Source organism: Anolis carolinensis, chromosome 3, assembly GCF_035594765.1.
Source record: "Anolis carolinensis isolate JA03-04 chromosome 3, rAnoCar3.1.pri, whole genome shotgun sequence".
NCBI lineage: Eukaryota > Metazoa > Chordata > Lepidosauria > Squamata > Dactyloidae > Anolis > Anolis carolinensis.
Genome location: NC_085843.1, coordinates 126,449,467 through 126,464,775, shown reverse-complemented (window position 1 = coordinate 126,464,775; position 15,309 = coordinate 126,449,467). Strand labels below are relative to the sequence as shown.

At 40.1% G+C, this 15,309-nt stretch overlaps 1 protein-coding gene across 5 annotated transcripts in view; it reads right to left on the bottom strand.

Moving 5' to 3' along the window:
• The window catches only part of dock9 (dedicator of cytokinesis 9), a 144,460-nt gene extending 130,400 nt beyond the window's left edge, over positions 1 to 14,060 (bottom strand). For 2 of the 5 annotated variants that reach the window (XM_062975493.1, XM_062975490.1), the window contains exon 1: positions 13,588 to 13,982. In XM_062975493.1, the coding sequence (XP_062831563.1) occupies positions 13,588 to 13,734 (147 nt within the window). In that variant the 5' untranslated portion in view covers positions 13,735 to 13,982. Of the gene's footprint in view, positions 1 to 13,587 lie in introns of all 5 variants that reach the window. The other 3 variants (XM_062975483.1, XM_062975486.1, XM_062975488.1) reach the window with 3 other exon arrangements.
• Positions 14,061 to 15,309: the final 1,249 nt, after the last annotated feature.

Sequence of the window (15,309 nt, the reverse complement as noted above, 5' to 3'; positions counted from 1 at the left end):
ATAGAAAAAGACCATAAAAAGTAATTTTTTCTTAATTTCCCTGAGTTGTCTCCCCCTCCCCTTAACTTCACATCTCTTAAAATATCTTAATTACATTTTGTCTAGTCATCAAAAGGCTGTTAATCTATTTTCAATGATCCATGCACTACTAGCTTAGGTTTAATGTTAAAATAGGTATTGCCTATATTTCATTTTATTCTACCAAAATCTTCAGAAGGGGACCAGGATAAAAACAAATTTGTATATCTAGAAACTCTAGACAGCTTAAGCTATGGAATATTGTTATGCAGTTCCATAGTGTAGAGGCAGTTCTGTGCCTTTGTCATGTCACATAAAGCAATCTCTACAAAGTTCTACTAGACCCAGACTGTGTTCCCCTTCCACACAGCTGAATAATATCCCACATAAACTGCTTTGAACTGAGATATATGACAGTGTGAACTCAGATATTCCAGTTCAAAGCAGGTATTGTGGGTTATTCTGCCTTGATATTCTGTGTTATATGGCTGTGTGGAAGGGCCTTGTAAAAAGAAGCTGAGCCACCTCTACTGCTTTGTACAAAGTTTTAGAAGGGAGAAACATGAAACAGAGTAGTTATAGGAAACAATAACTCAGTAGTTCATTAGTAACAGAGAGTGGATGGGGAATCATTATTTCAACCTGTAAGAAATCAGTTCCAGACCTTATGATATGCAGTGCAGTGCTTCTGAGGACCCTTTGCCCACCAACTCACTTCAAGATCCCAGGTTAGAATAACCTGGAAAAACCAAGCATTATATTCCAAAAGCTTTGGAAATGATAAGATAAAACCACCAGCATTTCTGTTCATTCACCAATTCAATTCAGATGAAACAACTCATGATCTAAAGTAAGATACTGTTTGGCTTGTTAAAATTTTAAAAATGTTTTAAACAAACCAATCATTCAGATTTAGCAACAAACCATGGGCTTCAATACAGATAGTCCCATTGATGTATCTCCCTGTGAGCAGTGGCTGCCAATATGTAGATCTATTCAATTGTCTGTTCCAGAGGCCTAAGAAACCTCCAGAAATGGTTTTCAAGTGGTGTTAAACACCAAGAACACTTTTTTTCTTTTCTAACTTATCTTACAAAGGCTTATTTATCTTTCCCTTTCTTTACATAACTGTATCCTATATGAATTCTAACAAAAATCCAAGACTTAAAAGCTTCAATATTCAGTTTTCTGAGACAGAGCAGGAGCCTTTAAGGGTTGTACAAATACGAATAACTGGGAGGATCAATCATCTATAAAGACTTTGGAGAACTGCATGTCATTTTTTCCCTCTCTCTCTTTGGGGAGGGGCAATTTGACTGACGTCCCAAAATAGCTCTTCTGGATTCAAAATGGGGGAAGAGGGGAGAGAAAGTAAATTGCCCTGGGACACTTTAAAAAATGGAGGCCACCAAAACCCTTAAAACCAGCCTTGGGGAGCCTTTACTGGTTGAATAAAATATTTTAACCTTGGAATCAACTAAACTTTGTTAATGGCATTATTATTTGCCATCATGTTGCCTTTGACTTATGATAATCTATAAAGACAAATATTGCCAAGAAACCCCCGTGATGTGGTCACCTTAGGGTAACCATAAACAAAAACAACCTGAAGGCACACAGCTACAACAAACTACAATGGAGAGACTGTCAGGTGCCCCAGGCACTAACTATCATGCTCAGATCTTGCAAAGTGAGGCCCCTTCCACACAGCTGAATAAAATCCCATATTATCTGCTTTAAACTGGAATATATGGCAATGTGGACTCAGATAACCCAGATCAAAACAGATATTGTGGGATTTTCTGACTTGATATTCTATGCTATAGGGCTGTGTGGAAGGGCCCTGAGTACCATGGCTTCCTTAATTTAACCTATCCACCTACAGAATATCTTTCGCTTCTCCTACTGCTTTCAAACTTTACCAAGGATTAACATCTTTTCCAGTGAGTCATGTCATCTTATGATATGTCTAAAGTACAGTTTAACAATTTTTTGTTTTTGTGAAAGTCCAAGCTTCACTTGTTGTGAGGCTCATTCATTTATCTTTTTGACAGTCCATGGTATCTACAGAACTTTCCCCCAGTGCCACACTTAAAATGAGTTGATTTTCTCCCTGCAGGCTTTGCTCACCATTCAACTTTCATAATTCTGACTTCGGTATTTAATGGTATATCTTTACACCCGACTATCTTATCTTATCTTATCTTTATAGCTGCCTTTGCAAGTCTTAGGCTTCGTTTATTAATAACTGAGCCAGGTAATATAACTTCCACAACTATTTTGATGTATTCCTCCACCATTTGAAAGTTACATATACAACAAGAGTATTATTAATTACATTCTCATACTCTGATCACATACTAAAATAAAGATTTCTATAGCCATATCAATATATTCAAACAATTCATCATGAAAATAATTAGTCACACATGCAGGATATTGCAACATATGTTGTTTCTTTTGCACTGTCCCTCATTTAATTCATTAACAATTTACTAGATAGCTTAATTATGGATGGAAAATTATGCTGACATTGTAGTATAAGTCAATCACATCCACTTGAAAAATTGTTTCCATTTTTGAACAAAATTACCACTTCACTTATTGCTTAACTAATTTTAATTAGTTAGCTCCTATCACGGTGGAGATAACCATCCCAAATGTAATTCTAGCATATAATTGTAATAAATCATAGTTTGTTATGTCTGAACTAGTATAGTGACTTTATCTTAACAAATAAAAGAATTGCAAGATCTTAAACCACAATGAATCTTAGACAAATTACAAAGCCGCTATTGTAGTATACATATTTCACCTTCCAGCCTCAAAATCTAGGACAGCGGGTTTGACTCAGATACCTTACAGTAGACAGCACACTAAAAAAAAAAAAACAGTCCAAGACAATGATTGAACAGGAGATTTTTTCAAAGAAAACCTGAAACAGTCTAAGAGAGTGGGGCAAAATAGTACCCAAAAAAATACACACACTGAATAATTGATTTTTTTATTTTATATTCTCAGAATTCTTGTGTCCAGCACGTTTTAAGTAGTAAGCAGATCTAATATACCTAGTTAATAAAATTATTTAATGCTTAGGCAAATCAAACCATATACTGTAGTAACATTAAATACAGTATAGTCTCACTTATCCAACACTCGCTTATCCAACGTTCTGGATTATCCAACACATTTTTGTAGTCAATGTTTTCAATACCTCATGATATTTTCGTGCTAAGTTCGTAAATACAGTAATTACTACATAGCATTACTGCGTATTGAACTACTTTTTCTGTCAAATTTGTTGTATAACATGATGTTTTGGTGCTTAATTTGTAAAATCATAACCTAATTTGATGTTTAATAGGCTTTTCCTTAATCTCTCCTTATTATCCAACATATTCGCTTATCCAACGTTCTGCTGGCCCATTTACGTTGGATAAGCAAGACTCTACTGTATATCACTTTGTGCAGTACTCCTATGCCTTGAAAGGTAATCAAGAGAAAAATCACTAGATAGAACACTGAGGATGTAATTATAATGTGATCAACTATTCATGAGAGTGTTGACAAAATCAAGAAGAAACACACTTTAAAGCACCTTAAGAAATAATATGGGCCCTTCCACACAGTCATATAACCCAGAATATCAAGGCAGATAATCCACAATATCCACTTTGAACTGGATTATCTGAGTCCACACTGACATATAATCTAGTTCAGTGTGGATTTTATACAGCTGTGTGGAAGGGGCCTATGAGATGCTAACAGAATTACAATCAAAGTCAAGGAAGTAAGGTATTCTTAAAGAAGTATTATGACAACCTACAACTTAAAAATTCTATAATAACTCTGGAAACTAACCATGATAGCAAACCATGATTTAGAGAACAGTATAAAATCTGAAATCTGGGACAAAATCAAAGAAGACAGGATGTTTTAGAAAAATTGATGAAGTTTTTAATAATATACTACAGAAGGAGTGGCTTATTAGAACAGCAGCTTCAGTACAGCCTATTTCATCAGAAGTGTATTTATTGTAGGTTTAACCTGGAAGAACCTGGTTACTGAACATGAATGGTAAGACATTCAAGACGTGTCGCAATGCTTTGGCTGCATAACTTAGGAAAATGGCAGAATGAGGCAAGGATGAGGTGACATGGTAAAGTTATATAAAATTACCCACAGTCAATCTAATTAAATTGAATAGAAGACTCGGGAAAGCTAAACTAGAGTATTTACCTATACAGCATAAGTTACCTGGACAGCTTTAAAGGGAGACTAGATACATTTATAGACAATGGAGCTACGGCTACTCGTCTGATGGCTGAAGGCTTTTACTATTAGGGAATATGACTCAGTATTTTAGTTACAGCGGAACATGATTAAGAGAACACTATGGTATTCATGTTCTGTTTGTGGGTTTTTCATAAGTAACCAGCCACTGTGTGAACAGAATGCTGGGCTAAATAGGCCTTTAGTCTGATCCAATATGTCTTTTCTTCTGTAGAGAGTACTAAGAGTCTTTTTTTAATCCCTCAAATTAGAATTCCTCAATTTAATATTTTAAATTAATATGAATAGGAAGTATATCTAGTAATGTTATTGCATGAAGCCAACTTCCCACAGCATTAGTGCAATTGTTAATTCCAGGAATTTACTGGGATGGTCACCCTTTTAGTCCCACAAGAGGGATGCTTTGGTGTTCCTGTTGGAAGGGAGAATCCACCATTCCATAGTTCTGTAGCTGTGTAGTTTTTCTCATTTTTTAAAAAAAGCTTTAGTTTGTGTGAAGTTTAGTTTTTTTAAAAAAAAATCCATTTCTCATTTTTTTAACTTCAAGAGGGAGTAGACAATGCCATGCCAGCAGAAGCACCTGCAGATTATTGCTCAGGTAAATCGAGGAACGTAGCATGATCAGGGACTATTGACATGTTTTCCCATCAATAGCAGGGGACAGATTTGTCATGTGGAGACCAACATGGCAGACCAACAATGGGTACCTCCATGAGATGAAATCCAAAAGGAAAGCTGATGATACTGCAGAAAAAAAATCCTGCATGAAGCCAAACGGATCAAAGATATATTGTATATACTTTAACTGTCATGTATCTTTCATTTCAATTTATATAACAGAAACAGAAACCCATTCTCCAAAAAAAAAATTCAGCATTAAGATTTACAGTACTTTTGATTTGATACTAAATCTTATCTAAAAATAGACTGAGTGTAAAACCAATCTGAATTAACAAAGATTTTGGAGGTTTTCCATCCTATATGCAATTTTGGCCACCAGCACGAGCACATTTAATTTCCACATTCTAAATTACCTAACAGCACTTTTACTGAATCTAATTTCCCCAGGTAGCCAGAAATAGATTTAATACTAGAAGGACTAGAGCAAATAATGACTAAACATTACCATACAATAACAGCATGGAAACTGCCAAATACTTCACAGCATCTTTAACAATCAACAGTGTATAGTCCAAGAAGGAAACCTAGGACAGTAATAAAATTCCAAGGTGAATAGTTCTTTTGTATACAATTTTAAAAATATACTACAGAACTGTACAGAAAACAAGAAGATAGGCAACTGAAAATCTGTCAAGTAATGGCTTCTGCATCATATTGCACTAAAAAGTGAAGCAATTTTTAAAAATAATTTCATAAATGTCCATCATTTAATAACTGGGAATTTTCTGGTTAATTCCCAGTTATTGTAGGTATAGGATAGCCTCCCACAATTGTTTCCTTGCAGGCTAGATATTATTTCCATCATAGGAATTGTGGTCCAGCATATCTGAAGGCACCAAGACAGAGCAGTATGCTATAAACTTTAGCTTCAATATTGTCTAGATGTTTTTTTTACCTCTCTAGTTAATTTTTTGTTTAAATATGGTTTACTTCTGTCAGTTAGACAGTCAATTGGTGTGTTGGAGCAATAAAGTCATGGACAACAATACAAACAATGTCAAAAACAAACTCTGTAATACAATACTCGGTAACCACGTGTTAGTCTACTTTATGACAGCCATGTTTCCCGCTGATTACTGCAGATGTACACTGATAATGAACAGATCACTATTCAGAAGCCATTTTCACTGCTATTGTAGATCTCTATATAGTTTGTGGCAGTACCATGTGATAGTTTTGTTTTCCTGCTTTTGACAAACAAAAAAACACAAAAAAACACAAAATCAAATGTCCCTCAAAATGAAACCTTCCTGCATGGCATCTTCCAACTCTGTGATTTCATGTAAGCCTATCTTATGTAGACTTATTTTGGTCCTGGTTGATGTAGGATTTTTTAAGCCAGGGATTGCTAAATTTCCCCTCAAAATGCTTTTATACTATTGAAATGTAATATTTTAATATAACCTTTTTATTTTTAATATTATAATAAATTTTGTTGTAATTTTTTGTAATCTATTTTATTAACCACACTGGATTCCATGTCAGGAAGATGATTGAATATAAAATAAATAAATATAGAACACCAACTAACACCCTGTTAAAATATGCACACACAAACACTTATGAACTGGACCATCACAAAGCAGACTACTGACAATGATTTCACAAATAAAAGACAAAAACTGAGATGAAGTCAATTAAAAACAAAACTATTAAGAAGAGTAATGATAAATATAATATATGCAACCAGATTGACAAAAGGTGACTTCTCCCTTGAGGAAATAACGCAGTTTGACCCCACTTTAACAACTATGACTCAATGTCATAGAATCCTAGGAGTTGTAGTTTTATAAGGTCTTGAGCTTTCCCTACCAAAGGGTGCAATTATACTGTAGAATTAATGAAGTTTCATCCCACTTTAACTGCCATGATTCAAAGCTGTGGAGTACTGGGAGCTTAATTTGGTAAGGCATCAGACTTCTCTGGCAGTTAAAGCTAAAGGTAAAACTACAACTATTAGGATTCCATGGCATTCATCCATAGCACTTAAACTGCATTAATTCTACAGTGTAGATGCCTCAAAAAGTGCTGGTGCCTCACCAAACTGCCAATCCTATAACACCACAGCATTCAGTTAAAGTGGTGTCAAACTGTGTTATTTCTAAAAAAAAAACAGATGCACCAACAGAAGAGAATTTGCTAAATATATGGTGCAAGATAGAAGTAGATCTTTCAAAAACTATGGAGATAATGCATGGGAGAAGAAGAAAAAATTCACCCAAATACCACCGTTTACAGACACATCTACAACTGAGAAATAACACAAAAGTGTGTCCTGATCTACTGGCAGGTTTATTTCTCTGAAATCCCCTCCAGAGTTTTCTAGTCACTCATTCATTCATCCCCATTGCAGGGAAGGAAGTGAATGAAGAATTCCTGGTGAATGGACGGAAGTTTTTACAGAGACAGGAAAATATGCCTGACTGGAGCCGGTTGATGGCAAGAAAAGCCCCTTCTTTCCCGTCCTTGTGCCCTCTGGGTCTCGAGGCAGGGAAGGGGAAACAGAAGGATCCAGGTTGACGGGAAATAGATCCAATGGGAGGAAAGCAAAAGCAGGATGGGAAGAGAGAGAGAGAGATGGAAGGAATCCCAGCCGGAAGCAGGCATACCCTCTCCCTCCACCCCTCTCCAGCACTCCTTTACCCAGCAGATCAGACTAAGCCCTGTAAATGCTTAGGGGACGATTAGAGAAGGGGAGAGAAACTTCTGCTGGGGCTATGAGGGAAAAGGGCAGTTCTCCTATTCCTTGCAATGTGAAGATTATGGTCATAGTTATGCTTACCTGGAGGTTTTTTAGTTGGATTTAGGGGTCAGAGAAACACCTGGAAAAGGGCTTGCTCAAATGGGGTGATGAAATACAGGTTGAATATCCCTTATACAAAATGCTTTGGACCAGAAGAGTTTTAGATGTTGGAATATATTTGTATATATATACAGTAGAGTCTCGCTTATCCAACCTTTGCTTATCCAACGTTCTGTATTATCCAATGCAGTTTGCCTTTTAGTAATCAATGTTCTTGTAGTCAATGTTTTCAATACATTGCAATGTTTTGGTGCTAAATTCATTAATATAGTAATTACTACATAACATTACCGTGTACTGAATTGCTTTTTCTATCAATTTGTTGTAAAACATGATGTTTTGGCGCTTAATTTGTAAAATCATAACATAATTTGATGTTTTATAGGCTTTTCCTTAATCCCTCCTTATTATCCAACATTTTCACTTATCCAACGTTCTGCCGGCCCGTTTATGTTGGATAAGTGAGACTCTACTGCACATCTTGGAGATGAGACTCCAGTCAAAACACTACGTTCATTTGTTTCTCATGCATATATGCTGATGGTAATTTTAGGCATGTTTTTAAATAACGTTGTACGTTTAAAGAACGTTGTTCTATACTGTAGAACAGGGGTCCTCAAACTTTTTAAGTGAAGGGCCGGTTCACGGTCCCTCAGACTGTTGGGGGGGCAGACTATGATGAAATAATCCAAAATTAGGATTGTTGTTGTTGTGTGTCATCAACTCATTTCAGAGTTAGGTCAACCCTAAGTCTAATGTTTAGGACAGGGGCCAGGGAAATGACCTTGGAGGGCCTTAGTTTGGTGACCCCTGATCTAGACGATCTCATAAGACCATAGGTAAGCAAAGAGACCTCCAAAGACCATCTAGATGGTCTTATAAGAACATCAGTAAGGAAAGAGACCCTCAAAGGCCATCTAGATTATCTCATCAGGCCATCAGAAGATGATAGGTAAGGAAAGAAATCCTCAAAGACCATCTAGATGGTTTCATAAGACCATAGGTAAGGAAAGGGACCCTCAAAGGCCATCTAGACAGTCTCATAGGACCATAGGTAAGGAAAGAGACCTCCAAAGACCATCTAGATGATCTCATAAGATCATCAATAAGGAAAGGGGCCCTCAAAGGCCATCTAGAAGATCTCATCAGGCCATCAGAAGACCATAGATAAGGAAAGGGACTCTCAAAGACCATCTAGATGGTTTCATAAGACCATAGGTAAGGGAAGGGGGGTCCAAAGGCCATCTAGACAATCTCATAAAACCATAGGTAAGGAAGGTGACCTCCAAAAGCCATCTAGATGGTCTCATAAGGCCGTAGCTAAGCAAAGAGACATTCAAAGACCATCTAGACGATCTCATAAGACCATAGGTAAGCAAAGAGACCTCCAAAAACCAGGTAGACTTAGGTCAACCCTAAGTCTAAAGTTTAGTACAGAGGCCAGGTAAATGGCCTTGGAGGGCCGCATCTGGACCACGGGCCTTAGTTTGGTGACCCGTGCTGTAGAATGAAGACTGTTTGGCACCATCTGACTTGCCATGGGTTAGTATTAGGGAATCCTGGGAGTTGTAGTTTTACAAGGTCTTCAGCCTTCTCTGCCCAAGAATGCTGGTGCCTCACCAATGTACAACTCCTATGATTCCACAGCATTCTGAGTATTTATATTGGAGTATTCATGCAGTTTCACACCACTTTCACTGCCATGGATCACTGCTAGGGAATCATGGGAGATGTAGTTTGGTGAGGCATCAGCATACTTCGGCAAGAGAAGATAGTGTAAAACTAGGCATTGGGGACCGGCAAGCGAAGTGGTGTCAAACTCCATTCATTCTATAGTGCAGAAGCACCCCACGATACTAATAAATGAATGTGTTTGGCATTTTCTTTTCATATGCCTCCAGTCCAGGTTATCTGAAAGGCCTTATCTCTTTCTATGAACCTGGTGGACATCTACAATCAACTGAGGAAGGCCTTCTCTCTGTCCTACCACCAACTTAAGTACGTTTGGTGGGAGCACAGGAGAAGGCCTTTTGGGTGACTTCTACCAGACTGTGGAACTCCCTCCCAAGAGAGACCAGGAGGCCCCCATTCCTGCTGGACTTCAGTAAGCAGACCATGACCTTCCTCTGCCAGCAGGCATTTAGGGAAAAGTATGGGGCAGGCTTTAGGCAGGTTGTGTGTGTGTTGGGGGGGGGGGCTGATGTGAGTTGTAAAGGCTATTATAAGTGTATGTATTGTATTTTCTGTTTTTGCCACACTGTAGTATTTAATGGGTTTTTTAAAAAAACATTTGTATTGCGCTTTTTAAACTTGACTAAAGTGTGGGTTTGTTAGCTGCCTTGAGTCCCCATGGGGAGAAAGGCAGGGTAGAAATAAAGTTGTCAATAATAATAATGACAATAATAATAATAATAATAATAATAATAATACAAGCCAACAAGTATTTTCATCAGACATAATTTTAGATCATTCTTATAGAGTTTTTTGCACTGAATTCAGATCTGTGTTTATTTTTTCTCTATCACATGTAGTTTTTGTATTGAGGCTAATTGAATAATGAATGCATTTACGCAGTGATATCATTTAGATTCTATTGATATCAGTGTGTAAATGCATTAATTATTCAATTAGCCTCATTGCAAAAACTACACGATAGAAAAAAAGTAAACACAGATCTGAATTCAGCGCAAAAAACTCTGTTAAGAATGACCTAAAATTATATCTGATGAAAAATACTTTTTGGCTTGTGTTACACGAATATGATGCGAAATGTGCAGACTTTACAGTACTCAGCTCTACTGTACCATTCATCTTATTTTTAAAAGTTGACGTGATGGAAAAAATAAAAGACATATTTAAAATCAGCATAAAAATTGATTTAAACTTGCTACTCTAATTTCAGATGATTTCAAAAAGTTTGATTTTGTTGGCTTGCGTAATTAGTAGCAATCTATTCTCAAATAATGTTTTTGTCATGGCAATAACCAAGCTCAAAACTCAGGATTCCATAGCATTGAACTGTGTCAGTTTAAACTGTGTCAAACTGCCTTCACTCTTCAAAGTTTGTGTGCCATCAGAAATCAAAGTCACTACCTCAGGGGCAGATTTGGAGTATTTCCTCCTGAGTGAGGGATCATTAAAGTTTAATAGAGGAAGAGGAGGAGGAAATGGAAAGAAGAGGAAGGTGTGGAGGAGGAGGAAGAGGCAGAAGTAGAGGAAAAGGTGGAGGAAGAGAAGGTGTGTGTGTGTGTGTATGTATGTGTGTGTCTGTGTGTGTGTGTGTGTGTGTGTGTATATATATATATATATATATATATATATATATATCAGCTCCCTCCCTCCTGTCCTTTAGAAAGAAAATTAAAATCTGGCTATGGAACCAAGCATTTGGAGAGTAGTACAGGGCAACATGCAGCTATGAAGTGAAGGGAATTGAATGTAATTGGAATGGCTTCTGGATTATTATTTCAGGTCTATGTGCAATGTTTAACAGCTTATTTAAAGTATTTATATGCAATTGTTTTATAATTTTTATGATTTTAATGCATAAAGCATTTATATGTTTTATGTGGCATTTAATATTGCCAATTTGGAAGTGGCTCTGAAGCCTGCCGGGGTTCCGATAGAGTGTGGTAAAGTGCAGTAAATGAATAAATATATGAAAAGGAAGAAGAGGAGGAGGAAGAAGAGGAAAAAGTAGAGAAAGAGGAGGAGGAAGAAGTGGAGGAAGAGGAAGGAGTAGAGGAGGAGGAGGAGGAAGAGGTGGCGGAAGAAGTAGAGGAAGAAGAGGAAGAAGAAAAAAGGAAGAAAAGGTTTTTGTGAACCATCAGGAATCAAAGGTGTCACTACCTCAGGGGCAGTTTTGGAGTATTTTCTCCTGCGTGATCCTTAAACTTTAACAGAGGAGGAGGAAATGGGGAGCAAGAGGAAGAAGAGGAAGATGTAGAAAGAGAAGCAGAATATAATGATATAATAAAATAAAACATTTATATATTGCTCCATCTCCTCGAGAGGACTCAGGGAAGTTTCCAGCATGAACATAAAAAACATTCAATTGTAAAAAAACAAACAAACCATACAACAAAGTTAAACATAGTAAACATAATAAGACAAACCAAAACAATGATATTAAAAACAGACATACAATTACAAAACCAAATCAATATACCCCATCAAGGATTCAAATACCAGTAAACAACAGGACTTCAAGGTAGACAGAAGCTATTGCGTCCGCTCCACTGGCTGCCGGTCTGCTACCGAGCCCAATTCTAAGTGCTGGTCTTGGCCTATAAAGTCCTAAATGGTTCTGGCCCAACTGACCTGTCTGAATATGTATTCCTCTATGAACCATCTCAGAATAAGATCTTCTGGGGAGGCCCTGCTCTCGGTCCCACCTCCTTCGCAGGTACAGCTGGTGGGGACGAGGGTCAGGGCCTTCTCAGTGATGCCCCCTTGGCTGTGGAACACCCTTCCCAGTGAAGTTAATTCAGCTCCCTCCCTCCTGATCTTTGGAAAAAAACTAAACACCTGGCTGTGGAACCAAGTGTTTGAAAAATAAGTTATTATGGATTTTGACACAGTCTGAATAAGGATTATGAGCAAGGATTATGGATGAATTGAATTATGCACTTTATATGTTTTTAATCTGTTTGTTCTATATGTTTTATTTGCACAACTGTTTTAATTGGTTTTAATTGATGGGATGTGTTTTATAATTATATTTTAGGCGGCATTGAATTCTGCCGGATTTGTAAGCCACCATGAGAAAGGGGTGGGAAAGGCAGGGTATAAAGGAAGTAGTAAATAAATAAATAAGCAAAGGAAGAAGAAGAGGAAAAGGTGGAGGAAGAGCAGGAGAAAGAAGTATATGAAGAGGAGGGGGAAGAGGAAGAAGAGGAAAAAGTAGAGAAAGCGGAGGAAGTGGGGGGAAAGGAAGAAGAGGAGGAAGAGGAAGTCATGAAGGAAGTTCCTCTTACAGAGGAATAAGAGGAGGAAGAAAAGGAAAAGTTGGAGGAAGAGGAGAAATAAGTAGAGGAAGGAGAGAAGAGGAGGAAGAGGAAGACATGGAGGAAGTTCCTCTTCCAGAGGAAGAAGAAGGGGAAGAAGAGGAAAAGGTGGAGGAAGAGGAGGACAAAGAAGTAGAGGAAGGAGAGAAAAGGAGGAGGAGGAGGAAGAAGAGGAAGACATGGAGAAAATTCCTCTTGGAGAGGAAATTCCTCTTGAAAAAGAGGAAGAAGAGAAAGATATGGAGGAAGTTCCTCTGGAAGAGGTTCCAGAGGAGGAGGAGGAGGAAGAAGTAGAGGAATAGGAGGAGGAAGAGAATAAAGAAATGGAGGAAGAGAAAAGGAGGAAAAAGTGGAGGAAGAAGAGGAAGATATGGAGGAAGTTCCTCTTCCTGAAGAAAAGGAGGAAGAAGAGGAAATGGTGGAGGAAGAGGAGAAAGAAGTGAAGAAAAGAGAGGGAGGAAAAGGAGGAGGAAGTGAAGGAAGAGGAAGATGTGGAGGAAGTCCCTCTTTCAGAGGAAGAAGAAGAGGATGTGGAGGAAAGGGTGGAGGAAAAGGAAGTGAAAGAGGTAGAGGAAGAAAAAGTGGAAGAGGAGGAGGAAGAAGTAGAGGAAGAGGGGGAGGAAGAGGAGGAGAAAAGGAATAGGAAGGGATAGAGAAAGAAAAGATGGAAGAAGAGGAGGAGAAAGAAGTAGAGGAAGTGGATGAGGGCTCTCCCCCGCCCCGTTTCCAGGTGCTTCCTCGGCCCGCGAAGCCCAGCCTCCGGGAGGTGCGCCAGGCGAGACTCACCAGGAGGACGGAGCCGCGCACCACCTCGGAGACGCTCTGCCGCAGTTCGGCCGCCGTGCCGGGCTTGCTCAGCGCCCGCGTGAACTTCCGAGTCTCCGGCGGGACCAGAGTGGCCGGCTGGAAGGGCATCGTCGCCGCCGCCGCCATCCCGCGCTCTCCCTTCCTGAGGAGGCCCTCTTGGCTTCCCTCTCTCCCGGTCAGGGCGCTGGGCGTCCCATGAGCCCTCCCTCGCTCTCCTCCTCCTCGGCGCCGGCTCGCGCTGCCAGTCCTGTCAGGTGACCCCCCTCCTCTCCCCGCGCGCCGCCGCCACCTCCTCCTCTAGCGCGCGCCTGCGCCCGTCCCGCCGCCGCTCTCTCGCTCTTGCCCCAAACACTGGCACGCTGGTGAGTGAGGAGAGAGAAATGCCTCCTGGAAGCTGATTGGACCCAGCGCGGAAGAAGGGGCGTGGCCTCACTTTTCCTTCACTCCCATTCCTTCCATCTTTGCCCCGCGCGCTCCCGGCTTGCTTGTTCTCCCTCTCTCTGTAAGTAACTGGCTCCAAACTCCAACGCAGCACCTGATTGGTCCTCACCTGCGCTGGCTATTTCCCCCCCCCACACACACACACCCCTCTCTTCCATAACACGCCCTCTGACTGGTTGAGGCGTGGCTCGCGCAGAGCGGAAGTGCTCTCCCTGCCCTCCCCCCTCCCTTCTGCCATCAGGGATGTCCTTGGCAGCCTTTGCACTCAAAAGTAATGCAGATTGGCATCACTTTAGCCGCTATGCCTTGGAATCCTGGGAATTGTAGTTTTACAATGACTTTTGCCTTCTCTATCCAAGAGTGCCGGTGTCTCAAAACTACAACTTCCCAAATTCCCTAGCATTGAACCCTGACAGTTAAAGTGGTGTCAAATTACATTCATTCTACAGTGCAGACTAAACCAGGCTTGGGCAAACTTTGGCCCACCAAGTGTTTTGGACTTCAACTCCCACAATTCCTAACAGCCCCAGGCCCCTTCCTTTTCCCCCTCAGCCGCCAGCTAACACCTCCCAACAAAGGATTCCCCCAGACAGGAAGCAGCCAGGCTTTGAAGCTGCAAGGCCATTCAGTGCTAATCAAGCTGGCCAATTGCACCATTCACACATGGACTGCTGACCTGGAGGTTGCTAGTTCAAATCCATGAGACTGGATGAGCTCCCGTCATCAGCTCTAGCTTACGGGGATATGAGAGAAGCCTCCCAGTAACACATCCAGCATCTCCTGAGGCAATGTCTCTGTAGACGACCAGTTCTCTCACACCAAAAGCAACTTGCAGTATGTTCTCAAATTGCTTCTGACACAATAAAAAAAAAACTTGCCTCCAACAGACGAGTTCTGTCTCCCACCTGGACTTTCCACAGATATATAAACCCCACTGGCCTAGTTTCTAACAGACCTCACAACCGCTGAAGATGCCTGCCATAGACCCAGCACCATCCAAGACAGCCAAAGAACATCAGCAACGGAGCTTGGAGGAAAGGGCAGTGTTTGTCTGCTACAGGCTGCCTTTGACCTCAGCTCCTGGTGCCTGGCTCCTTGCAGACTCAGGCTCTGACTGCCTGGCTGAAGCAAGGCCCAGCAGAAACACCTGCTGCCTCCAGAGGCTGGGACATAAAAGGAGGATGCTGGCACGGGCTCAGTCACCCAGCACCATCCAAAGAAGACCTTAAGATCATGATGGGAGGGAGGGGGGGGGCTAGT